Raw genomic sequence first — 26,773 nt, forward strand, 5'->3', positions numbered from 1 at the left:
GGGGTTCTGTAGTGTGGTATATATATATCTTTCTTTGCCTTTTGTAACAATTTTTGCCTTAAAGTCCATTTTTTCTGATATTAGTGTGGCCACCCAGCTCAGCTCTCTTTTAGTTACCATTTTCATGGAATATCTTTTTCCATCATTTCACATTTAACCTATTTATCTCTTTGGCTTTAAAGTGAGTCTTTTATAGGCAGGATATATAGTAGGATCATGTTTTTTCATCCATTCTGCCAATCTCTGTCTTTTAATTGGTAAACTTAATCCAGTTACCTTTAAAGTAAATGTTAAAGATGTACTAACTTCTTACATTTTGCTATTTGTTTTCTATAAATTTCACAACTTTTGTTCCTGAATTCTTTCTTCACTGCTTCCTATTATGTTTGATTTTCTTCTAGTATAACATTTTGATTCCCCCTTTGTTTTATTTTTTATATAGTTTTTAGTTATTTTCTTACTGTGTATTCTGGTAATTATAATTTCATCTTAAATTCATAAAAATCTAGTTTGAATTGATACCAGTTTTAGCTTCAATAGTGTATTAGTCAGGGTTCTCCAGAGAAACAGAACCAATAGAATGTGTGTGTGTGTGTGTGTATACACATACACACACACACACACACACACACACACACACATACACACAGGGATTTATTTTAAGGAATTGGCTGCTCTACTTTTGGAGGCTGCGAAGTCCAAAATCTGCAGGGTGGGTTAATCAAGATTCATTCTGCGCCCCACTTGTTGGTTTAGGTATTTGACTGGAATCCAGAGTTCTACAAAAGTTGATTCTGTCATATTTTTTCTTGCCAGTTTATTGACTGTTTCAATGGGAGGACTGTTCATTGATTTGTTTCAGAAGTGGGAGCACCCACCTCTACCATTTTCCATGAAGTCACTATTTATGTATTTTTTTAACCTTTAATTTTGAAATTAATGTAGACTTACTGGAAGCTGCAAAGGTAGTACAGGAACAGCCAACGTCCCTCAGTAACGTTTTACATAATTGTAGTGCAGCATCAAAACCAGGAATTTAACACACATAGTGCAGCACAGAGAGCTTTAAAAAAGATCACTTCAAGCAAGGCTTAGCTGTATGAAATTTCACATCAGAGACAAAGAGATCCTGAAAGCTTTCAGAGAGAAAAAAAAAGCCACATACAGAGGCTCAGGAATTGGAGTGGAAAACGATGGAGCAGTGCCTTCCAAATTCTGAAAGTATTTTTATCTACAGCTGTATGTCCAACCAAGCTTTGAGTGAAGAGTGGGAACAGAAGGCACATTTTCAGATGTGCCAAATCTTGGAAGCTACTATGGCATGTCCTTCCCCATCCTGTGGTAAGAAACAGAGAGAGGAAGGCAGGGAGGCCAGGAGACAAGGGCTCCAGGAGGGGAGACAGGCCGAGGAAATGGCCAGGAGGGATGACAGCCACACAGCTGCTGGTCAGAGAGAGCAAGACTGGCCTCCAGGAAGTACAGCACCAGAGAAATGAGAAAGGGGTGTGCTACCTACAGGGTCTGACCTTGGAAAAGGATGTCACAAGGTGCTGCAGAGAGCAGGTGAAGAGGTGAAGAGTGTGGGGGACTCAGCCAGAGACTTCTAAAAATAAGATTAAACAGATGAAGAGGATAAGACAGTTACTACCTTCAAGGAGAAAAAAGCTACGTAAGAAAGAAAATGTAGGAACTTCCCTGGTGGTCCAGTGGGTAAGAGTCCGTGCTCCCGATGCAGGGGGCCCAGGTTCAATCCCTGGTCAGGGAACTGGATCCCACATGCCGCAACTAAGAAGTCCTCATGCCACAACTAAAGATCCTGCGTGCCGCAGTGAAGATCCCACATGCCACAAATAAGACCCAGCGCAGCCAAAATAAATAAATAAATATATTTTTTTAAAAAGAAAGAAAATGTAATTACAGTACACTTTTTCACTTGGTTATGTATGTTAGGTTAGGTTAGGTTAGGTTACTATGTTATACATAGTTATGTATGTTTTAATTATGGAACCAATGTGCTTTTAACAATAAGTTACAATATAGCTACATTGGAGAAATGGGAGAGGGGAAGAAGATTTAAGAGAGAAAATAACCATCTACCATGGCAGGAAGTCAGCAGATAAAGTCTAAAATTGTTGAATCAAGAAATAGCAGAATATGCTTATTTATTTAGAAATCTAACAGTAAATGCCAAAACTATCAAAAGAGTGAACAGTCCCCTCAGAAGGGTAGAAGAGTGCTTTGCAGAAGAGGTAAGAGGGATTGTTTTTGTCATAAAACTTTTAACTCTATTTCACCTTACGCTATGTGCATAAAATATTCTCATAAAAATAAAAATGAATTTCATTTCATTTTGGATTGGAAGTACTATTATCAAAGAAAAAGCAGTACCTAAAAAAACCACAGTAGAATATAGTTCTACCCATCCTTTACGGAGAGCTTCTCTAAAGTTTTTATAATTTGAAACACACTAAAAGAGATACTACATTTTACTTTTGAAAATGAGAAAATTAGAACTCCCAGTGGGAGGTACCTTGATGCTAACAGGACAGCTGAGAGCTTGAAATTACAGCCCTTTTGCTGCGACCTCCTGACAGTGGCTGTGGGTGCCTGCGTGGTGAGGAGCAGTACAGGCTGTGGTCCGGCCGGGGGCCCCGGATGGCGGGACAGTCTAGTTGCAGCCCAAGGGCAGAGCATGCGGCTATCCCCACCAATTCTAACTGTCCCTGTGTCGCCCCGACTCTAGCATGTGCAGATCCGTGACAGGGATAAGACACGGACACACGTCAACTGCCTCTGAGGTGACAACTGGTGGCCAGATGTGTGTGAAGAGACCGGCAGTGGGACTGTGGATCAAGGGCGAGTGAGGGAAATGGGGTGTCCTCTGAAAAGAGACAAGCTCTTTAGTGAGACCCCGAGAGTCGGCAGGAGAGCTGGAGCTGAGGAAGGACAGATAAGGCCCCACAGCCGTCTGAGCAAACCCGACGCGGGTGGCAGAGCAGGTGCGTGGCTCAGCATGGAGTGGGCAGAGCGGCGGCCCGGCCTCCTCCCAGCAGGTCTGCTCCCCGGGCCTCGCTCCACGGGCGCCACCACCAGCTGGGCCTCCTGCCCTGTGTGATCATGACCGACAAGGCTGGCGGAGGCTGTGGCCCAGCAGCTCCCGCCTATCCCAACCCAGCCAGGACCGCACTCCAGACTTGCTTCTTCCTTCTTCTCTTCCTTTTCCTGCTTTTTGATGGTTTTTTTTGGTGAGGCATCTGATTAAAAATTGAGGCAGTTTAGCTCTAGTTTATGAGGAAACAGAATGTGACAGAGTCCACAACTCAAAGTGACAGCATCACATACACACCACACACACTCCACACACACCATCAAACACACACATGCACATGCACAAGCAGGACGCCCACAAGGTGGGCAGGCTCTCTGCATGAGGTCACCCTAGTGGTTCATCCAAGGAAGAAGGTCGTGATCCTGAGTTCAAGGTAAAGGTCCTGGCAAACTTAAGCATCACTGGCTTAAACAAAATCAACAGGAAGTTCTTAAAGGAGCCTGAGCCACGGGGCTCACGTCTGTTGACAGAGGCGCTGAGTGTGCACACATGCTACAGACAGACTGACCGACTGACCGACCGACGGTGGGAAGCAGGGCCCAGAGCAGCACAGCTCGGAAAGCCAAGAGTGAGAGGAGGTTCAAGGAAGGAGTAAGGAGTAAGGATTCCCTGAACAGAGGGAAGCAGAAGTACAGAGACGACTGCTGACCACACGAGTGTCAAATCCGCTCTGACACCCCAGCCACTTGGCCTAGGAAACCAAGGAGTGTTTGTGAAGCTCATGGAAATGCTGCAGATGGCTTCGGCCACAAAAAGCTACTGGCCAGTGAGGATGCACAGCTGGCAGCATGAGGGGAGGAGGGCTGCCTTCTCACCACAGCACTGACGCCCAGGCCTGGGGCACCTTCACAGGAACGTGGGTAGGTATTCTAGTCTTGCCCCCAATGAAAACTGCCCCCATAAGATCAGCCCTTCACACTGTCTGGACCTGCTCGTGAGAGCCTTCCTGCTGAGGACACACCAGTCCCAGGACACATGACCATGTGCTGAGAACAGCTTGAAGGAGAAGCTGAACTGCCCTCAGAGACGAGATAACAAACCTGAACATAAATCCTGCCACAAAACGAGTTGGTGCATTCAGAGGAGGATGAACCCAGTTAGGTTCTTCACTACACGGCTGGAGACCCCCATGCAGCTGTGTCTTGCAGACCCCCTCCCAGCACGCAGGCCATGCACACGGTGAGCGGGCACCAGATCCTCCCCAGGTTCAAGAATCCTGTAGTTACCGCCGCTCAGCACAAGGGGCGCTGCAGGCCTCGTTAGCTCAGGGCGCGTTCAGCATTTTCAATTATCCACTCAATAGCAGCCCACCCCTGGAGCAACACAGAAAGATTTCAACGTGGTGTCAGAAGTCCTGCCTGTCTCACTGCAGACAGCAGGCTATGCAGGTCACATAAATGCACAGGGACAGCCCCGCAGCTCTGCAGCAAATGCAGCCAAGACGTTCTGCAGGCAGCTTCTCAGCCCCAGAAATAAGGTGGCACCTGTTCTGCCTGAAATTGCCGCACCAGCTTGAGCTATGCTGAGTCCGCAACCTTCATGAGTGCCGTTACCTACTGAGGGCAGTGATGGGAGCATGGCCCCTCAGCCTCCTCCGTGAGTCACCCCTAACTTCTAGCTCCTGAACTGCATGCGGGGCCACCCGCCTCTCCACCTCCATCTCCCCCTCCGGTTCGCCCTCTGGCTTCTCCTCCATCTTCAGGCCACTGGCTGCCCCGGCATCCCCCAAACGTGTCTGGGATGCTGTCGGATGGCAACCACAGCTGGGGCAGCCGTGATTCTCCACAGGCCTCCAAAACAGCAACCCCCAAATAAAGTGAAATAAAAGACCTTGATCTGGCCTCACTGAGTTTCCCCTGACTTTTCTCATAAAGGGCTGAGGCGAATGGTCTCACCCAGTGCTGCCTTCCTCCCAAAATATTCTTCAGCAAACACTCAGGCCTGCCCTAAGCCAGACCCCAGACACACAGAGTGAGTTGGTCAGGTTCTGTCCCCAGGGCTCGCAGAGTGGACGTGATGCGTGCTGCTCTGGGCAGGGGGCCTCCCCAACTTCCTTGAACTGAGCTGAGCTACTGCTGACCTTCCTCAAATCTGGATTTTTCTAAAAATAGGGCAGACTGGCTCTGTATTAGTGACTAGACCAATGAGCCTAAACGCAAGAATAAATGGCTCTTGGCCAAGCCGTGACCTGAGCGTGTAGGAAGGGAAGGACGGCTTAGGTGCCATCCCACTGGTCCCAGAATGAAGAATCTCTTCTGACCAAAAAGAACGAGAGAGAGAAGGGGAGAGGGGAGAGTCGGGGTGGCGGCAGAAGGAGGATGGCAAGGGGAGCTGGGCAAACAGCCAGGCCCTGCTCTGGCACCCAGCACTGCCTGGGATGTGCCTCCCAAACACCCAAGCTCTTCCTGCCAACCCCACTGGAGAGGCCAGGGCTGACAGCCTCCTGGTCATCCCTCCCCCACTCCCTCCACAAGGCTCGCTCCCAAATCCCACCAGCGCGAGAGGCAAAGGGAAACCCTGCACACGGAGAAGCTCAGCCAGAGCCACTCAATGCCGATTAAATATGAAACTGCTGAAAATCCCGAGTGTCCTGCCTGCCCACGCCAATACCTGTCCTGGAGGTGTGGGGTGTGTCTTGTTAACTGAGCCCAGATGGTTTGGCTCCTGAAAGGGGTGGCTGCCTTGCTGGCCTGTGTTCCCCCAGGCCTGGAGCCGTCCCCACCTGCCCACGGTCAGTAGGACCCCCGCTCATCGGGACCCCGAACAGCTAGAGATGGTACCTTCTTTGCGTTGGACGATATCGTGTTGGCCATCAAACTCTCCAGATAGCTGCCGAGGCTGATCCCCTTCACGGTGATGACGGCTTCTTGGGTGAGCACGGTCCTGCAGGAGAGCGAGAAATGAAGGGTCTGAGCAGCCGGCGGGTGGGGGGAGCCCCCGCCCCACCCCAGCCTTGGAGTTCAATGTCTGCTTACCTTCCTGGGTCCTCCGGGTGGGGTGTGTACACCAGCCTCTCGCTCACCGACACCCAGTTTGTGAGTGTGATCTTAAAACAGGAAACAATGGCTGTAGGTTCTATTTTTCTTGCATTTCTTCCCAGACCATCTGCCCCCACTCCTCCCATCCCCGAATCTGCACTTACTGGAGCCAGAGCAGAAGAAGCGCCAAGGCCCGCCAAGGCCCAGGAGGCACGGCCAAAGTACAGCCCAGGGACACCACTCCTGGCCGCTCCTGGGGACAGTCACCGCCCTCCCTCCACACCCCACCCAAACCTGAGCCGGGCTCATTAGGTGTCATCATTGTATGTGCAATATTTTTATGCCAGGCTCTGTATTTAATAAACCTCATTTTCTTTCATTAATCCTCAGGACAATACGGTGACGTTTGCTCTTTTTTAGACAAGGAAAGTGAGGCTCAGAACAGGTTGATCACTGACACCCGCAGCCATACACTGATTCCGTGATAACCAGGACGCAGGCATGCGGCTGTCCCGCCCAAAGCCCTTCCTTTCCACTAGACCTCCTACAACAGCAAGAACCGTCCCTCTTTACCGACAACTAAGCCTTCTTGAAGGAGGAAGAGTAATTTTCCAAGTGAAGGAGAAGAGAGAACAATATATAAACTGTCAGTAATGGCTGATGTGGACACACCCACCCGGCTCCCTGTGACTTTGCGGAAGGGCTGCCTGGGCTGAGTAAAGGGGGCCCCGGGCAGAGGTCCAGGCGGTAAACCAAGGAGCCTCCGCACACAGTGACACGACCCACAGGGTAAGGGGCCTGACATAAACCATGCTCCCAGGCCACCCGTTTTCCCCAACATGCTCTTTGAATGTGCATGAGGCCAATATCAATGGTTCTTCATTGTGAGACGTGAGAGAGGAGGCCAGGAGAAAAGTGGCTGTTTCAGTGGCTGCGAAGAGCCGAGTGTGCTGTTGGCGGGCAGGATGGAGGCTGGGGGGGCAGGGAGGCACTGGGGAGGCGCACGGGGGCCCCGGGGCTGCCAGTCTGTCCCCTGGCCTGCCCACTGGTTACAAAGGTGTGTTCACATCATTATGTGTGTTCTTCTATACATTTTTATACTGGAATAAAAGACAAGTAAGATACTGCTAAATAAAGTCAGCCTTTCTATTAAAAATAAAAGATCACTTAGACCAAAGGTGGGCTGGAAAAAAAATTAAATGAAGACATTACGCACCATCGTGGCCATTGCTTACATTGGTGGAACAGAGCTCCATTTTCTTTCCCACTGGATCCACAACAGAATGTTCTCTAATGTATGTCAAAGTCCTACTGGTTCCCAAAATCTGAAAAACAAAGCAAAACCAGCATAGTGACGTGTTAGAAACTCCACCTTATATCCTAGAACACCGACCGCCATTTCCCATCCGCTACCCATCTCTTCAACCAGGGATGCAGGTGTGGCTGCAGCAGCACCTCTAGCTCCTCCAGGTGCCTCTGTCCAGCAGGTGGGACGGACACACGAATCAGGGACATAGGGACCAGTGCTTAGACAGAGGAGAAAGCAGGGCAGGAACTGGGGTGCTGAGGTCAAGGTTGAGGACAAGGTCCGGCTGGTGAGTCAGCTGTGGACCGACCCTGACCCCCACCCCCCGGGCCCCCCTGTGTGGAGCCAACTCTGGGGTTCAGGCCACACCAAGCAGGATGATGAGGCTGGGGTGGGGGGACTGGGTGTGGGGAAGGGGTGGGGGACCGGGGGTCATGGGGTTTTGGGGGTCCTGTGGGCAGTGTCCCCACTGCAGGTGGGTCAGGGGATGTGTTGAACACTCAGGTGGACGATTAACTCAATTCACAGAGAAACAAACCATCTCTGGGGCTTCCCAGAAATCCCAAATGGGAAGGTTGTCATTCCCTGCATATGGGTGCCAGCTGGGCTGGCGGATGTAGACAGCTGTGTGAGTGTAGCTGGGGGTCATGCAGGTGCAGCCGGGCTCCACTGAGGGCTCACCGCTCTCACGAGGCTGGGCAGCCCCCACTCGGTGCTGAGGAGGCAGTGGCTGTGAAGCCGGCCCCGGCTGTCCACACTGCGCTCCAGCACGTCGACGCCCACGACACTGGGGTTCATGGGATTCGGGTACTTCCTCATGGCAGCCTTGATGACTGTGTCCCACGGGTGGCTGGAGGAAAACGCAACCAACAGCATGAGCAGACAGTGGGTCCAAAGTCAGGTCAACCCTGTTCTTCAAGCTTTGTTCCAACAAATACACCTGAGGAGTTGGGCTCTGGACCCAGATCCTGGATCGCTGATCCCCCGGGCAACCAGGGGGCGGGCGGGGGGCACAGACCAGACTCAGGCCTGGCCATCCCAGCTTGGCTAAGGGCCCCCTCCTTCCCCAGCCCTGCAGAGCCTAAAGAGGCAGAACCCTTTGGTCTGGGGCTTCTGGGCAAGAGACAATGTCCCTTTTCCCTGTCTGTCACCACCTCCCGTGCTGCTCTGTGGGCTGCAAGGCCGGGGGGCCAGGGCTCATTCCTGCCTCCACCTGGTCGCAGTAACTGTGGGGGCCCTTTTGCTGACTGCCCGCCTCACCCCTGCAGCCCACCACAGGCCAAAGCAGCACACCTGCCCAACACGGATCACCCACAGCTGCTGCCCAGCTATGAGGTCCTGAAGCAACTACTTTGTTCCAGCTTCTAAGCAGTATGTGACTTGAAATGGCTACATATGTTTTCTGATTATTAAAAATTGTATTTGAAATTTTGAAAAATAACACAGGATGAGGAAAATAAAAATCCACAATTTCACTATCTGGAGACAAGTCTGTGCAGGCGTCCTGTAGACGCCACCCCTCCCCTCTGGCCCTGAGCCCTGGAGTGAGGGGTGGACACCGGTGTCCCTGTTTGTTTCCTGCCATCAGAGACCACACAGCTGCCCCTGCTCCCCAGAGCTCTGTGCCTGTTGAGGCCGGCAGCCCTAAAGGCATCCAAGGGCTCAGAGTCCGGGGTACTCAGGGTGGACCTTCCCCAGGCGCTGCTGTCCTGGTTTTTCCTTCAGGATGCGCGCCCAGGTGCATCCCCACAGAGGTGAGTGCGTCTCAACAACACCGTTGTTTCCCCATACGTACCCACACAGGTTTGAGCGGCATGTACAGACAGCCCAGACCCAAGACCTAGAGACATGCATGCATGCACAGACATCCACACGCTCAGAAATTAAACTGGGATCATGCTCCTTACATGCACTGATTACTGCTTTTTATATGTAACAGACGAACATTTTCCTGCATTATGAAGCTATTTTCAGAAATACGACTCTAAGTAGCTGCACAACAGGCCACCCTGTGGACAGTGGTGTAACCAGACCCCTCTGGCAGATTATTATGTTTTTAATCTAGTTTTTATTTGTATTACTTTCATCATCATTTAATCCTGGAAACCTTACATTTCTTTTTTTTAGTATATTTTTTGAATTTTATTTATTTTTTTATACAGCAGGTTCTTATTAGTCATCCATTTTATACATATTAGTGTATATATGTTAATCCCAATCTCCCAATTCATCACACCACCACCACCCCCCGCCACTTTCCCCCCTTGGTGTCCATACATTTGTTCTCTACAGCCGTGTCTCTCTTTCTGCCCTGCAAACTGGTTCATCTGTACCATTTTTCTAGGTTCCACATATATGCATTAATATACGAGATTTGTTTTTCTCTTTCTGACTTACTTCACTCTGTATGACAGTCTGTAGATTCATCCACGTCTCTACAAATGACCCAATTTCGTTCCCTTTTATGGCTGAGTAATATTCCATTGTACATATGTACCACATCTTCTTTATCCATTCGTCTCTTGCTGGGCATTTAGGTTGCTTCCATGACCCGGCTGTTGTAAATAGTGCTGCAATGAACACTGGAGTGCATTTGTCTTTTTGAAATATGGTTTTCTCTGGCTATATACCCAGTAGTGTGATTGCTGGGTCATATGCTAATTCTATTTTTAGTTTTTGAAGGAACCTCCATACTGTTCTGCATAGTGGCTGTATCAATTTACATTCCCACCAACAGTGCAAGAGGGTTCCCTTTTCTCCACACCCTCTTCAGCATTAGTTGTTTGTAGATTTTCTGATGATGCCCATTCTAACTGGTGTGAGGTGAGATACCTCATTGTAGTTTAGATTTGCATTTCTCTAATAATTAGTGATGTTGAGCAGCTTTTCACGTGCTTCTTGGCCATTTGTACGTCTTCTTTGGAGAAATGTCTATTTAGGTCTTCTGCCCATTTTCTTATTGGGTTGTTTGTTTTATTAATATTGAGCTGCATGAGCTGTTTATATATTTTGGAGATTAATCCTTTGTCCGTTGATTCGTTTGCAAATATTTTCTCCCATTCTGAAGGTTGTCTTTTCGTCTTGTTTGTAGTTTCCTTTGCTTTGCAAAAGCTTTTAAGTTTCATTAGGTCCAATTTGTTTATTTTTGCTTTTATTTCCATTACTCTAGGAGGTGGGTCAAAAAAGATCTTGCTGTCATTTATGTCAAAGAGTGTTCTTCCTATGTTTTCCTCTAAGAGTTTTATAGAGTCTGGTCTTACATTTAGGTTTCTAATCCACTTTGAGTTTACTTTTGTGTATGGTGTTAGGGAGTGTTCTAATTTCATTCTTTTACCTGTACCTGTCCAGTTTTCCCAGCATCACTTATTGAAGAGCCTGTCTTTTCTCCATTGTATACCCTTGCCTACTTTGTCATAGATTACTTGACTATAGGTGTGTGGATATTATCTCTGGGCTTTCTATCCTGTTTTATTGATCTATATTTCTGTTTTGTGCCAGTACCATATTGTCTTGATTACTATAGCTTTGTAGTAGTCTGAAGTCACGGAGTCTGATTCCTCCAGCTCTGTCTTTTTCCCTCAAGACTGTTATGGCTATTCGGGGTCTTTTGTGTCTCCATACAAATTTTAAGACTTTTGGTTCTAGTTCTGTAAAAAACTCCATTGGTAATTTGATAGGGATTGCACTGAATCTGTAGATTGCTTTGGGTAGTATAGGCATTTTCACAATACTGATTCTTCCAATGCAAGAACATGGTATATCTCTCCATCTGTTTGTATTATCTTTAATTTTTCTCATCAGTGTCTTCTAGTTTTCTGCACACAGGTCCTTTGTCTCCCAGGTAGGTTTATTCCTAGGTACTTTATTCTTTTTGTTGCAATGGTAAATGGGAGGGTTTCCTTAATTTCTCTTTCAGATTTTTCATCATTAGTGTATAGGAATTCAAGAGATTTCTATGCATTAATTTTGTATCCTGCTACATTACCAAATTCATTGATTAGCTCTAGTACTTTTCTGGTGGCATCTTTGGGATTCTCTACATATAGTATCATGTCATCTGCAAACAGTGACAATTTTACTTCTTTTCCGATTTGGATTCCTTTTTTTTCTTTTCCTTCTCTGATTGCTGTGGCTAAAACATGCAAAACTATGTTGAATAACAGCGGCGAAGGTGGACATCCTTGTCTTGTTCCCAATCTTAGAGGAAATAATTTCAGTTTTTCACCATTGAGAATGATATTTGCTGTGGGTTTGTCGTATATGGCCTTGATTATGTTGAGGTAGGTTCCCTCTATGCCCACTTTCTGGAGAGTTTTTATCATAAATGGGTGTTGAATTTTGTCAAATGCTTTTTCTGCATCTATTGAGATGATCATATGGTTTTTATTCTTCAATTTGCTAATATGGTGTATCACATTGATTGATTTGCATATATTGAAGAATCCTTGCATCCCGGGGATAAATCCCACTTGATCATGGGGTATGATCCTTTTAATGTGTTGTTGGATTCTGTTTGCTAGTATTTTGTTGAGCTTTTTTGTGTCTATGTCCATCAGTGATATTGGTCTGTAATTTTCTATTTTTGTAGTATTTTGTCTGGTTTTGGTATCAGGGTGATGGTGGCCTCATAGAATGAGTTTGGGAGTGTTCCTTCCTCTGCAATTTTTTGGAAGAGTTTGAGAAGGATGGGTGTTAGCTCTTCTCTAAATGTTTGACAGAATTCATCTGTGAAGCCATCTGGTCCCAGACTTTTGTTTGTTGGAAGATTTTTAATCACAGTTTCAATTTCATTACTTGTGATTGGTCTGTTCATATTTTCTATTTCTTCCTGCTTCATTCTTGGAAGGTAATACCTTTCTAAGAATTTGTCCATTTCTTCCACGTTGTCCATTTTATTGGCATAGAGCTACTTGTAGTAGTCTCTTAGGATGCTTTGTATTTCTGCAGTGTCTGGTGTAACTTCTTTTTCATTTCTAATTTTATTGATTTGAGTCCTCTCCCTCTTTTTCTTGATGAGTCTGGCTAATGGTCTATCAATTTTGTTTATCTTCTCAAAGAACCAGCTTTTAGTTTTATTGATCTTTGCTACTGTTTTCTTTGGGTTTTTTTCATTTATTTCTGCTCTGATCTTTATGATTTCTTTCCTTCTACTAACTTTGGGTTTTGCCTGTTCTTCTTTCTCTAGTTCCTTTAGGTGTAAGGTTAGATTGTTTGAGATTTTTGTTTCTTGAGGTAGGCTTGTATTGCTATAAACTTCCCTCTTAGAACTGCTTTTGCTGCATCCCATAGGTTTTGGATCATCGTGTTTTCACTGTCATTGGTCTCTGGGTATTTTCTGATTTCCTCTTTGATTTCTTAAATGATCTCTTGGTTATTTAGTAACGTATTGTTTAGTCTCCATGTTTTTTACGTTTTTTTCCCTGTAATTGATTTCTAATCTCATAGTGTTGTGGTCAGAAAAGATGCTTGATATGATTTCAATTTTCTTAAATTTACCGAGGCTTGATTTGTGACCCAAGATGTGATCTATCCTGGAGAATGTTCCATGTGCACTTGAGAAGAAAGTGTAATCTGCTGTTTTTGGATGGAATGTCCTATAAATATCAATTAAATCTATCTGGTCTATTGTATCATTTAAAGCTTCTGTTCCCTTATTTATTTTCATTTTGGATGATCTGTCGATTGGTGTAAGTGAGGTGTTAAAGTCCCTCACTATTATTGTGTTACTGTCGATTTCCTCTTTTATAGCTGTTAGCAGTTGCCGTATGTATCCAGGTGCTCCTATGTTGGGTGCATATACATTTATAATTGTTATATTTTCTTCTTGGATTGATCCCTTGATCATTATGTAGTGTCCTTCCTTGTCTCTTGTAACATTATTTTAAAGTCTATTTTATCTGATATGAGTATTGCTACTCCAGCTTTCTTCTGATTTCCATTTGCCTGGAATATCTTTTCCATCCCCTCACTTTCAGTCTGTTTGTGTCCCTAGGTCTGAAGTGGGTCTCTTGTAGACAGCATATATACGGGTCTTGTTTTTGTATCCATTCAGCAAGCCTGTGTCTTTTGGTTGGAGCATTTAATCCATTCATGTTTAAGGTAATTTTCAATATGCATGTTATTACTACCATTTTCTTAATTGTTATGGGTTTGTTTTTGTAGGTCCTTTTCTTCTCTTGTTTCCCACTTAGAGAAGTTCCTTTAGCATGTGTTGTAGAGCTGGTTTGGTGGTGCTGAATTCTCTTAGCTTTTGCTTGTGTGTAAAGCTTTTGATTTCTCCATCGAATCTGAATGAGATCCTTGCTGGGCAGAGTAATCTTGGTTGTAGGTTCTTCCCTTTCATCACTTTAAATATATCGTGCCACTCCCCTTTGGCTTGTAGAGTTTTTGCTGAGAAATCAGCTGTTAACCTTATGGGAGTTTCCTTGTATGTTATTTGTCGCTTTTCCCTTGTTGCTTTCAATAATTTTTCTTTGCCTTTTTTTTGTTTTTTTGCGGTACACGGGCCTCTCACTGTTGTGGCCTCTCCCGTTGCGGAGCACAGGCTCCAGACGTGCAGGCTCAGTGGCCATGGCTCACGGGCCCAGCCACTCCGCGGCATGTGGGATCTTCCCGGACTGGGGCACGAACCTGTGTCCCCTGCATCGGCAGGCGGACTCTCAACCACTGCGCCACCAGGGAAGCCCTTTGTCTTTAATTCTTGTCAATTAGATTACTATGTGTCTCGGTGTGTTTTTCCTTAGGTTTATCCTGCCTGGGACTCTCTGCACTTCCTGGACTTGGGTGGCTATTTCCTTTCCCATGTTAGCGAAGTTTTTGACTATAATCTCTTCAAATATTTTCTTGAGTCCTTTCTCTCTCTCTTCTCCTTCTGGGACCCCTATAATGCGAATGTTGTTGCATTTAATGTTGTCCAGAGGTCTCTTAGGCTGTCTTCATTTCTTTCATTCTTTTTTCTTTATTCTGTTCCGCAGCAGTGAATTCCACCATTCTATCTTCCAGGTCACTTATCCGGTCTTCTGCCTCAGTTATTCTGCTATTGATTCCTTCTAGTGTATTTTTCATTTCAGTTATTGTATCTGTATATCTGTATTCAGTTATTGTATTCATCTCTGTTTGTTTGTTCTTTAATTCTTCTAGGTCTTTGTTAAACATTTCTTGCATCATCTCCATCTTTGCCTCCATTCTTTTTCCGAGGTCCTGAATCATCTTCACTATCATTATTCTGAATTCTTTTTCTGGAAGGCTGCGTATCTCCACTTCATTTAGTTGTTTTTCTGGGGTTTTATCTTGTTCCTTCATCTGGTACATAGCCCTCTGCCTTTTCATCTTGTCTATCTTTCTGTGAATGTGTTTTTTGTTCTGCAGGTTGCAGGACTGTAGTTCTTCTTGTTTCTGCTGTCTGCCCTCTGGTGGATGAGGCTATCTAAGAGGTCTGTGCCAGTTTCCTGATGGGAGGGACTGGTGGTGGGTAGAGCTGGGTGTTGCTCTGGTGGGCAGAGCTCAGTAAAACTTTAATCTGCTTGACTGCTGATGGGTGGGGCTGGCTTCCCTCCCTGTTGGTTGTTTGGCCTGAGGCAACCCAACACGGGAGCCTACCCTGCTCTTTGGTGGGGCTAATGGTGGACTCCGGGAGGGCTCACACCAAGGAGTACTTCCCAGAACTTCTGCTGCCAGTGTCCTTGTCCCTGCAGTGAGACACAGCTACCCCCTCCTCTGCAGGAGACCCTCCAACACTAGCAGGTAGGTCTGGTTCAGACTCCTATGGGGTCACTGCTCCTTCCCCTGGGTCCTGATGCACACACTACTTTGTGTGTGCCCTCCAAGAGTGGAGTCTCTGTTTCCCCCAGTCCTGTCAAAGTCCTGCAATCAAATCCCACTAGCCTTCAAAGTCTGATTCTCTAGGAATTCCTCCTCCCTTTGCTGGACCCCTAGGCTGGGAAACCTGATGTGGGGCTCAGAACCTTCACTCCAGTGGGTGGACTTCTGTGGTATAAGTGCTCTCCAGTTTGTGAGTCACCCACCCAGCAGTTATGGGATTTGGTTTTATTGTGATTGAGCCCCTCCTACTGTCTCATTGTGGCTTCTCCTTTGTCTTTTGATATGGGGTATCTTTTTTGGTGAGTTCCAGTGTCTTCCTGTGGATGACTGTTCAGCAGTTAGTTGTGATTCCGGTGCTCTCACAAGAAGGAGTGAGCACACATCCTTCTACTCTGCCATCTTGAACCAATCTCCTCTGGCAGATTATTTTGATCGCGTCCAACCTTCACTGTACAATGAAGGCAGCAGGGAAAACTGGTTCACACCAGCCTTTCAATATATGTCTTTTTCCTTAGGATAAATTTCTAGAATGGAATTACTAAATTAAACATCAAAGATTATGAATATATTGAAGGTTTTTGTTTCATCTTTGATGTCCTTTTTAAATATAACTTATTGACCATGAATTTACTTTATCCTCATAAAACGCTCATCCTGGGTCAAAAAGCTAGCAATGAGACGCAGACTAGAGCTGGGTCTCCCAGCCCCTACTCCACAGTCTTTCTGTCACACCCACGGCCTCTGCACTGTCAGGTCCAGAAGCCCCGCTCTTTAACAAAGGAATGCTTTTTCAAGCCATGGAATCGTGTCACCGCACTAACATGTCCACCAGCTCCAAAGAAGCAGAGATGAAGCTGGTCCTGATCACTCTGCAGTGGACAGGGAGCCTTTCTTCTCAGTAAAAGAACTGTCAGGGGCACAGTCGACAACTCTGCGGAAGAAGGGAGAATCCAGATACTCATGAGAGCAGAGGCGGGGGATGGGGGCTGCCCAGTGAAATAAGCTGTGAGCTTTGTAAGTCAAGTTCCCCAGAGTAGTTCCCATAAAAATCATTACTTTAGGCAGAATAGGGTGAGGACACAGGGTGCCTGGGACCTGCCTACAACAACCCAGGGGAAGGAGCAGGGAATGGGGGCGCATGAGACCAGACATCTGTGAGAGGAACTGTTAGCCTGCAGAAGGGCACTGCACTCATTATTCCAGTCTCCACTCTTGCATAATGTGCATAATAATGAGTCCAAAAAAAAAAATTGGAGGGACTTCCCTGGTGGCACAGTGGTGAGGACCCTGCTCTCCCAATGCAGGGGGCCCAGGTTCTATCCGTGGTCAGGGAACTGGATCCCACATGCTGCGGCTGGGAGTTCACATGCCACAATTAAGGGGCCTGCGGGGCACAGCTGAGGAGCCCGTGAGCTGCAACTAAGAAAGCCCATGTGGGGAATTCCCTGGTGGTGCAGTGGGTAAGAATCCATCTGCCAATGCAGGGGACACAGGTTCAAGCCCTGGTCTGGGAAGGTCCCACATGCCACGGAGCAACTAAGCTCATGAGCCACAACTACTGGGCCTGTGCTCTAGAGCCTGTGAGCCACAACTACTGAGCTCGCATGCCACAACTACTGAAGCCCATGCACCTAGAGCCCGTGCTCTGCAACAAAATAGGCACCGCAATGAAAAGCCCACGCACTGCAACAAAGAGTAGCCCCCACGTGCCGCAACTAGAGAAAGCCCGCGTGCAGCAATGAAGACCCAACACAACCATAAATAAATAAATTTATTTAAAAAAAAGAAAGCCCACCTGCCACAACTAAGACCCAGCGTGATGAAATAAAAAAATAAAATAAAATGGAATGGAATGGAAATGAAATGAAATAAAATAAATATATGTTTTAAAAAAAAAAAGGATGAAGGAAAAGTGCTCAGACCCCAAGAGACCCCGGGCCAGCCCAGTGGTTCTTGGAGCAAGGCCCGCAAAGCTGGGCTCTCTGGCCCCTCCAGGAGCCTGGGTGCTGCTGGGAGGGCCTGCCCTTCTGGCTGCACGACATCAGCCAAAGCTGTAGGAGCCCGAGTCAGACCACAGACTGCCAGCCTCTCCCCAGGAGTGACGGCCGGGTCAAGGCTGCATGGTGGTCACTGCTGAGCTGTGCACTCAGGGCCCATCCCTGATGAGAAAGTAAAAGGACTCATTTTACTACACCTGGATCCCTGGTTCTGAGTGAGGGCACAGAAAGGATGCGGGAGGCCTTGCTGGTCGGGAAGCACTGGTGGCCACAGGGGTGGCAGCTCAGCTACTGTGCTTCCCCAGCCACCACTTCTCCTTGAAACTACTGACCACAAACTGTGGTCACTCAGACGTGGGTGTCGGACAGGCATTTTCTCAAAGATTAATGAAGTGAGCCTGTCACTCGGAGGAAAACACCTGATGGCATTTGCTGTCAAAGATAAAACTTGAGCTTCTAAGTGAAAACTGGAATTTTAGAAAACTTGTATCACTACCATGGGCCTGCTGCTTGCCCCACACTGTACCCGGTGACCCACACAGCCAAGTGACCAGTGCGAGACGTCACAGATCACATGGGAGAAGGACTCATTCAAAGTACGAGACGGGCCATTACTCTGGTCCTCGTGGTGTCAGATTTTACACTGCAATTAATTTGAGAAATTACTGCTTGTTTCGTTGCAATAGCAAAGAACAGCTACGACTATTTTTAAAGACTTTTGAAATACCTTTGCCAACTAGGTTTTACTCACATATAGTGTGAGGCTGGATTTTAATCATTTACTTCAACCAAAACAACAGACTGCAAACACTGAATGCAGAAGCCGACAGGACCATCAAGTTAGTGTCCATGCAGGGACCTCCCTGGTAGTCCAGTGGTAAAGAATCTGCCTTCCAATGCAGGGGACACGGGTTTGATCCCTGGTCAGAGAACTAAGATCCCACGTGCCACGGGGCAACTAAGCCTGCGCACCACAATTACTGAGCCTGTGTGCCTCAACTAGAGCTCACGTGACGCACCTACAAAGCCCACACGCTCTGGAGCCCATGTGCCACTAGAGAGAAGCTTGGGTGCTGCAATGAAAGATCCCACATGCTGCAAGGAAGATTCCGCGTGCCGCAACGAAGACCCAACACAGCCAAAAAATAAATTAATTAATTAAATTATTTTTTAATAAAATAAAAAATTAAAAAAAATAAAATCTGTTGACAATAAAAAACAGTGTCTATGCAGCCCGACATTATAGAAATTGGGAAAAAATAAACAAAACAGTGCCACTCTTACTACTTTGAGGGGTTTTGGAAACTACAGGTTTTTTAAATTTAAGAAATGTTATTTATGTTAATGTAATGGGTTTATTACTGTTAATTTTAATAAATTAATAAATATCTTAAAATTTATCAGTTTTAATTTCTAATATGGTAAATATTAGTACATTTAACCCACATAAACAAACACTGTTTGGGTCCCCAATATTTTCTAAGAGTGTAAAGAGGTCCTACTGCTGATGAGTTTGAGGATTTCTGGCCTAAGTAAATGCCCTTGATTAACTGACCCAGAAATATACACAGGAGTGGTCACCACAACATGATTTGTAATAAGGGGGAAACAATGTCCCTTCAATAAGAGAAAGAAAAAATGGTGACATATTCTTTATGGAATAAATGGAATATTGGAATACTATACAGCTGAGATACAAATGTGTATGTGTACATGTATACACACAGATCTCAAATAGATACACACACACACACACACGCACAGATCTCAGGAACACATTGTTGAGAAGAAAGAGAAACTGAAAAGATCTGTACAAGATGGTGCCAGTGATTTCTGTTTTAAAAAAACAAATACTACATTTTGTTTATGGAACATATACCTTCGGGAGGCTACCCACCAGGTTCACAATCATGACCGCCTGTGAGAGAGAGGAGGGAACAGCACTAGGAGGGGACAGTGGGCACTTCACCTCCTACCTGTAACATTCCATTTCTCTTATTTAAAAAGGGACGGGGTTCCCTCCTCCTGGCCACAGAGCAAGCCTGCTTTAGGGCAGCCTCTCCTCCTTACTTCCCTGAGAGGGACACTGCCTACTAGAGACCTCTCCTGGGAGCTGCTGGAATCCAAGTAGTATACAGCCTTGACTGCTGGGAATCTACTCATACTGGCTGTTATTAAAGATTTTGTTATAGCCCACCTGAAACCTCAGTCAATGCTGTAAGGATGGGATTTACAAACCTGCATTTACCAGCCTGTTAATTTTTAAGTGCCCCTTTCTATATGTTTCTATTTCGGTCCTATATTTTCCACTACTATTTAATCTACTTTAAACCAAAGGGTTCTCCATTTCTGTGGGAGTTTATACTGCTCTCAGCTCTGTCTGATCTCCAGTGCCCAGGGTTTCTTCGGTGTGTGAACAATGGAGGAAAACTTGGTGTGTGAACAATGGAGGAAAACTTGACTCAAAAGTTTTCGTGCCCCAGCAAAGGAAACAAAATGAAACAAAAAGACAACCTACGGAATGGGAGAAAATTTTGCAAAGGATGCAACTGATTAATTTCCAAAATATACAAACAGCTCATACAGCTCAGTAACAACAACAACAACAAAAAACCCAATCCAAAAATGAGCAGAAGACCTAAATAGACATTTCTCCAAAGAAGACACACAGATGGCCAATAGGCACATGAAAAGATGGTCAACATTGCTAATCCTTAGAGAAATGTAAATCAAAACTACAATGAGAAAAAAAAAAAAACTACAATGAGGTACCACCTCACACCAGTCAGAGAGACCATCATTAAAAAGTCTACAAATAACAAATGCTGGAGAGGGTGTGGAGAAAAGGGAACCCTCTTACACTGTTTGTGCAAATGTAAATTGGTGCAGCCACTATGGAAAACAGTAGGGACGTTCCTCAAAAAACTAAAAATAGAGTAGCCATATGATCCTGCAATACCATTCCTGGGCATATATCCAGAGAAAATTATAATTCTAAAAGATACATGCACCCCAACGTTCACTGCAGCACTATTTACAATAGCCAAGATATGGAAGCAACCTGAATGTCCATCTAATGATGAACGGATAAAGAAGATGTGGTATACATACAGGATGGAATAATATTCAGCTATAAAAAAGAATGAAGTAATGCCATTTGCAGCAACATGGATGGACCTGGAGATTATCATACCAAGTGAAGTAAAAGTCAAGCAAAGACAAGTATCATATGATATTGCTTATATGTGGAATCTTAAAAAAATGACACAAATGAACTTACTTACAAAACAGAAATAGACTCACAGACATAGAAAACAAACTTACAATTACCAAAGGGGGAAGGGAGGGAATTAAATTAGGAGTTGGGAATTAAAATATACACACTGCTATATATAAAATACATAACCAACAAGGACCTGTGTATAGCACAGGGAACTATACTCAGTATCTTGTAATAACCTATAATGGAAAAGAATCTAAAAAAGAGTGTGTGTGTGTGTGTGTGTGTGTGTGTGTGTGTGTGTGTGTATATATAATCTGAATCACTTTGCAGTACACCTAAAACAAATACAACATTGTTGGACTTCCCTGGTGGTCCAGTGGTTGAGACTCCATGCTTCTACAGCAGGGGAGCAGTTTGAGCCCTGGTCAGGGAACTAAGATCCCACATGTCTGTCGTGCGGCAGGGGGTGGGGGGGACTAATACAACATTGTAAATCAACTGTATTGCAATAAAAAACTTTTTTTAAGTCTTTGTGCCTGATTATTTTTGGCCTTTCAAGAGTAAATTTATTATTTCCAATCAAATATTCAACAAACATATTAAAAAAAACAAGTATAGAAAGAAAAAGGTGTGTAATCCTCAGAGGAAAAAAATCAGGGATTTCAAGGGACTAAGCAAGGGGAAAACTCCATGGTAAGCTCAGCTAGAAAGCCAGGCTTCCAAACCTGTACCGTCCTGCAGATGTGATGCTGCCACACAGCATCATGTCACCCGCCCTGGCAGCTGCGTGACCTCCCCCCAGCGGTCTTCCACATTTGTCAATTCTCATCATGGCGCTCGGCTTTTAAAAATCAATGGGAGGAGATCTGTGCCCAGTCCACAGGAGCTCAGGGGTTGATGGGAATTTCTCTGGTGGACAGTCGCCCTCATTTCAAAGGACATCTGCTCCCCAGGATATTCCTTGGTCCCTCACTGAGCACCTACTATGTGCCAGGGACACAAAATGAATGAAGTGAGGGTTGAAGCAAGGATGCACACTACCACACGGATGAACCTCAACAATCATGCTAACTGAAAGCAGCCAGACACAGAAGACGGTTTGGTGTATGATTGCATTTATGTGAAATGTCCAGAAAAGGCAAATCCATAGAAACAGGAAGCAGATACTGATCTGGCTGGGGCGAGGAGTGGACAGTGACTGCAGACGGGCATGAAGGGTCTTTGTAGGATGAGGAAATGTTCTACAACTGGACTATGGAGATGTTGTACAACTATGTAAATTTACTAAAAGTCGTTGAATTGTATGATTTAAATGGGTGAATATTATCAATAGTGACTTTTCACAGCTGACAATTCACTTCTGCTTGTCGACCAACATTTCCTGAATTTGTAGGGCAGTCCTGGCCTGAGCTGCACAGCCTGGGCATTCACCATCTGCAGGAACTTAACCTGTCCCCTCTGCATCCAGATGGTGCCCGGCATGTCCCATCTTTGGGAGAACTGAGAAAATCTCTGGAGTAAGTCTGGGAATGGAACCCCAGATGAGATTTTTCTGCAGGTTGCAGGCTGTACAAAAATCAACACTAAAATTGGATCCCATCAAGTCTAAAGATTTCATTAAAATAATTTCGGAGGTTTTTAACCCACTGATAAATTTTCATTATAATTTTACATGAAAAGTTCAAAGGATGACAATTCTATTTCATGCAGTATTTTTTAAATTAAAAAACGAAATGCTGTTCTAAGTGAGATCAAGGAATTTAAAAATCTTAGTTCCTTTAAAAACTATGAAAGAATGAGCTCAGAGTGTCACAGATGAAGTGACAAGAAAAGATACCGCCTAGGTCACGAGGGCACTTTTAATCAGCTGGAGGCTTTCCAGTGCCCACAGTGCATTCAGGGCCAAAGCCCCCACATGCCCACGCCGGCTCCCTCTGGAGGCCGTGATCAGCCACTCGGCGGGTCCCGCCCCCGCCCCTTGTGACAGCCCCGCGCGAGGTGAGGCCAGGCCGGCGGAGGCGAAGACGCGGTCCCCCGACCCCGGGCCCTTGCAGGTCACTGCCCGCAGCGCGGCCCAACGAGGGACAGAGCCCGCCCTCCCGGAGGACACGGCCCAGGCCCAGGCCAGTCTGGACTCACTGCGGCCGCAGCCGGCTCACCCGAACACATGCTCCGAGCTCCAGACCCTCATCGTCGCCCACGCAGAGCCCGGCGCGGGGTGCTCCAGGCCCAGGGAAGCTCCAGGCCCGGGATGCTCCGCTCCGCGGGGGGCGGGGCGTGTGGACGCGGTGTGTGGGGCGTTTAGGGAGTGGGCGGGTCGGGACTGGGCGCCCGCCCATCACGAGAGCGGCGGCACCACGGCTGCGCGGAAGGGACTGGCAGTAGCTGTGCCGGCCGCAGGCACGGACTACGTGGCGGGGCGGGGCCCCTGGTGCCGCTGCGGAGATGGGGGCGGGGCTCGTTCTTACTGGTCAGGTGGTCCAAATTCTCCCAAAGCTCCTTCCAGCCACGCCGCTTCCCACTGTTGGGAAGGATAAGGAACAGTGTGTCCCACCAGCCCGACAAGTCTCTCCGCGGAGTTGGGGGGCGGGAGGGAGGAAGCAGCCGGTGTGGAACGGCCTTAAACCAGAACGTGAGGCCCCTCGCAGGCAGTCCGCTGTGTGGTTCGAAGACCCCACGAAATCCAACCCTTTATGTAGCCAGGCAGGTGCGACCCTCGAGACCCGGATGTCAAGTGAGAGCACTGACGGCACCGCTTGTCAGAGCTCATCCTAAGTTCACCCGGCAATTGGAGTGACCACTTGGGTTCACTACTTGTCTTTGTCCAAAGGAGAAATATATTTCTCATTCCCATAGGAGGTAGGGTTGCAGCCTGAAGCCAGGTGCTCCCTGTAAGTTAGGCTAATGTTTCAAAAGGATGGCTCCCAAGTCCCTGAGAAAAAACATTCCTGGGTTGTTCAGCTGGCCAAAGGCCTACTTAGCCTTTGAAAACATTTACATAGGACTTTGCTGGTGGCGCAGTGATTAAGAATCCGCCTGCCAACTCAGGGGACATGGATTCGAGCCCTGGTCCAGGAAGATCCCACATGCCTCAGAGCAATTAAGCCCGTACGCCACAACTACTAATCCTGCACTCTAGAGCCTGCAAGCCACAACTACTGAGCCCATGCGCCACAACTACTGAAGCCCGCACGCTCTAGGGCCCTCATGTTTCAACTACTGAGCCCGCGTGCCTAGAGCCCATGCTCTGCAACGAGAGAAGCCACTGCAATGAGAAGCACAGGCAGCGCAACGAAGAGTAGCCCCTGCTCGCCGCAACTAGAGAAAGCCCGCGCGCAGCAACAAGGATCCAAAGCAGCCAAAAATACTTTTTTTTTAATTAAAAATAAATAAAAACATTTAAATAGATCTCAAAAAGACAACTTAGAAGTGTTTTAGAGTAGATGCTCTAAGAAAGGGTAAAGGAGAGACCCTTTCCCTTTTGCACTCGGGAAAAATCATTTTTACTCTAGATTTGTATTTACCCTGCACTTCTACAAATACAGTTCAAATGCAGAGAAGCGAGATGCTAGTTTGAGAAGAGGGTGACCCTCTGCAGAAAGAGCTGGGGTGTAAGGGCAGCACCCAGCTCAACACCCACAGCGAGCAGTCATCCCGAGCCTACCTCTGCGATGAGTCAGTGAAGTGGGGACAGAGCAGAAGCAGCCCAAAGACCTGGGCTAGGACCCTGGCCCCACCATCTCCACGCTCCACACACTCCACCTTTGCCACCTGTGCTCTAACCTCATGGCGATCTTCCCATGTCAGCGCTGCTGCCCATTTTATTAGCGAGCAGACTGGGGTTTGAGGAGGTGTAAAAGTGCGCTGAGTGATCACACTCTGAGGGCAGAGCTGAGATGAGTCCCCCACAGCCATGCTGCAGTGACTGGCCGTTGTGGCCAGCTATGGAACACGCCCTGTGCTGGGCTCTGAGCTCAGTGCTGTCATTCTGGCTTTAAAAAGCATCATCATTGGACTTCCCTGGTGTCACAGTGGTTAAGAATCTGCCTGCCAACGCAGGGGACACAGGTTCGAGCCCTGGTCCGGGAAGATCCCACATACTGTGGAGCAACTAAGCCCGTGTGCCACAACTACTGAGCCTGCGCTCTAGAGCCCGCGAGCCACAACTACTGAGGCTACATGCCACAACTACTGAAACCCTTGTGCCTATAGCTCATGCTGCGCAACAAGAGAAGCCACCGCAATGAGAAGCCCGTGTACTGCAATGAAGAGTAGCCCCCACTCACCGCAAGTAGAGAAAAGCCCGCGCACAGCAATGAAGACCCAATGCAGCCAAAAATAAATAAATAAATAAATAAATAAATAAATTGCCGTCTCTCAAACCACTGAAAAAAAAAGTTTTTTAAAAAAACAGCATCATCATTTACAATCAGCATTTTCCACAAACACGATTGACCACGAGGCTGAAGAAATTGGGCCGATGGTGACAGTCAGAAGACACTGCAGTGAGAGTTTGTGGGGAAACCAAGACCCTAGCCAGGAAACATCTCTGTAGAGACACTACTTAGTGGTGGAGCTGGGGCCTGAGGGCAGGAGTGCAGTGAGGGTGGCCTTCAGGCTCACTGTGACCTGCACCCGCCTCGCCTTCAAAGCCATCTCACACACAGCTGTTGGGTCCCAGCGGCCAAGCCCGGCTCAGGTGTCAGCACCTCTGTGGTTCCATCACTACTTCTACGTACTTGCATCTGAGACTTTACCACCACGTGTTATGACCAGCAGGAACTAGGTTATCATTATCCTTGTTACTTCCAGAGTCAGAAACCTAATAGGCACACAATAAATCAATGACTGTTGAACACAGATGAACGTCACACCTGGCTTCAAGTCCTATACTGCTACCTCCATTGTTGGTCAAAGACCACCGTTTCACTCACTCTGTTCCACCAAGTCTGGTCCAGGAGCAGCAGAACTGCTCGGGAGCCTGTTAGAAATGGAGACCCCTGGCCCCACCACACAGCATCTTGGGAGCTGTGCCCCACTTCACATCTAAACCTTTCAAAGCAAGAGTCCGCAACTGCTCTTCCCGCTCCTTTACTGCTATGTATTCCACTGCAGGCTGGAACGGGCTCCCGAAACCTCTCATTAGTCATCAGTAACCATCGCACTTCCAGTCCAACGAGTGCTGTTCTGTCCCCCTCCCCTGGGCCTCTGTGCTGCATGAAAAGTATTGGGCTTTCTCTCCTGGGACCTCTGCTCCCTCTGCATCCTCTGTACTGGTCCTTCCCAGGATACACGCCTCTTCCCTCTCTGTTCTTCCCCCTCTACACCTGCTCCCTGAGTGATTCACTGAGTGTCCTGGTTTCCACTAAGTCCCCAGCCTGCCTCTCCATCTCATTCCTACCCATCTTTCCAGTTGCCCACGGGGTGTTCTCTAGGTCCTACTTCAAACGCATCATGGCCACGCATCTCCCACCTTAAACAGACTCCTCTCCTAGGATTCACTGCCCAGGTCCCTGGCATCACCCAGGTGCCCCAAGCTAGACCCAGACCCCTACATCCAAACAATCATCAAGTCCTTTGGGATTTACCTCTTCTAGATTGTTTTAATCCCTTACTTCTTCCGCATTAAGAGCCAATACGATTTAATAGTTGTAGCTGAAGGCATGGGTTTGAAGAGGAACAAACCTGGGTTCCAGTCCTGGCTCCCATTCTGCAAATTGCTAACCTCTCCAAATGTCAGTATCATCATCCTTGACATGGGAACGCTACTAGTAAAAAAACAAAGTCCTTTGGGACTTGTGGGAATTAATGAGGACAGAGTACATGACTGTGGTTAGTATTGCTGTCACCGTCCCTGCTGACTCCTGACCTGGCTCCATCCAGCACCACCCTCTCCAGGTTCCTGCACAGCTCCCTAGCTGGCCCCTCAGAGCAGTGTCCCATCATCCTGCCACACCCCCTCCAGAGCTCTGTTTGGCCGTACCCTGGGGTGGTCCTCGGCACCCTCGTCCTCCTGCGGCTGCTCCCGATACCTCCATCGTTACTCTCAGCACATTGTTTTAGAATTACTGCACCAGTTTGTGTTTCTGTCTCTCTCACCAGATTATGCTTATTAAGGAAGCATGTGTCTAGGCTCAACCTCTCTCTTAGCTTTTGAATTGTTATCTCTGGGGTGAGGCCCAGGAACAGGCATTGTTAATGAGCAGCCAAGGCAATCACAGCACTCTGGAGTTTGGAAAGGCGTCCTGCACTAGACTGAGCTCTGGGATGGGACCAGGCCTGGCTCATTTCTGTGTGCCCACGCTCGGTCCCAGTACCTGGCAAACAGTGAGCTCCAGA

The 26,773-nt window shown here is 47.0% G+C and overlaps 1 protein-coding gene across 14 annotated transcripts in view; it reads right to left on the reverse strand.

Annotated features, from left to right (window-relative positions):
• PRELID3A (PRELI domain containing 3A) overlaps positions 1–26,773 on the reverse strand; it is a 111,567-nt gene that overhangs the window by 62,548 nt on the left and 22,246 nt on the right. For 3 of the 14 annotated variants that reach the window (XR_012325293.1, XR_004521529.2, XM_073790479.1), the window contains exons 1-5: positions 22,574–22,788; positions 8,075–8,243; positions 7,323–7,412; positions 6,085–6,155; positions 5,890–5,992 (exon numbers count right to left, since the gene is read on the reverse strand). Coding sequence is in view for 12 of the 14 variants with exons in the window: in XM_073790479.1 (XP_073646580.1) it covers positions 5,890–5,992; positions 6,085–6,155; positions 7,323–7,412; positions 8,075–8,243; positions 22,574–22,773 (633 nt within the window). In the remaining 2 variants the exon portion in view is untranslated. The other 11 variants (XM_073790480.1, XM_033837522.2, XM_019920652.3 and 8 more) reach the window with 11 other exon arrangements.

Source organism: Tursiops truncatus, chromosome 13 (assembly GCF_011762595.2).
Source record: "Tursiops truncatus isolate mTurTru1 chromosome 13, mTurTru1.mat.Y, whole genome shotgun sequence".
In the NCBI taxonomy this organism is placed as follows: Eukaryota; Metazoa; Chordata; class Mammalia; order Artiodactyla; family Delphinidae; genus Tursiops; species Tursiops truncatus.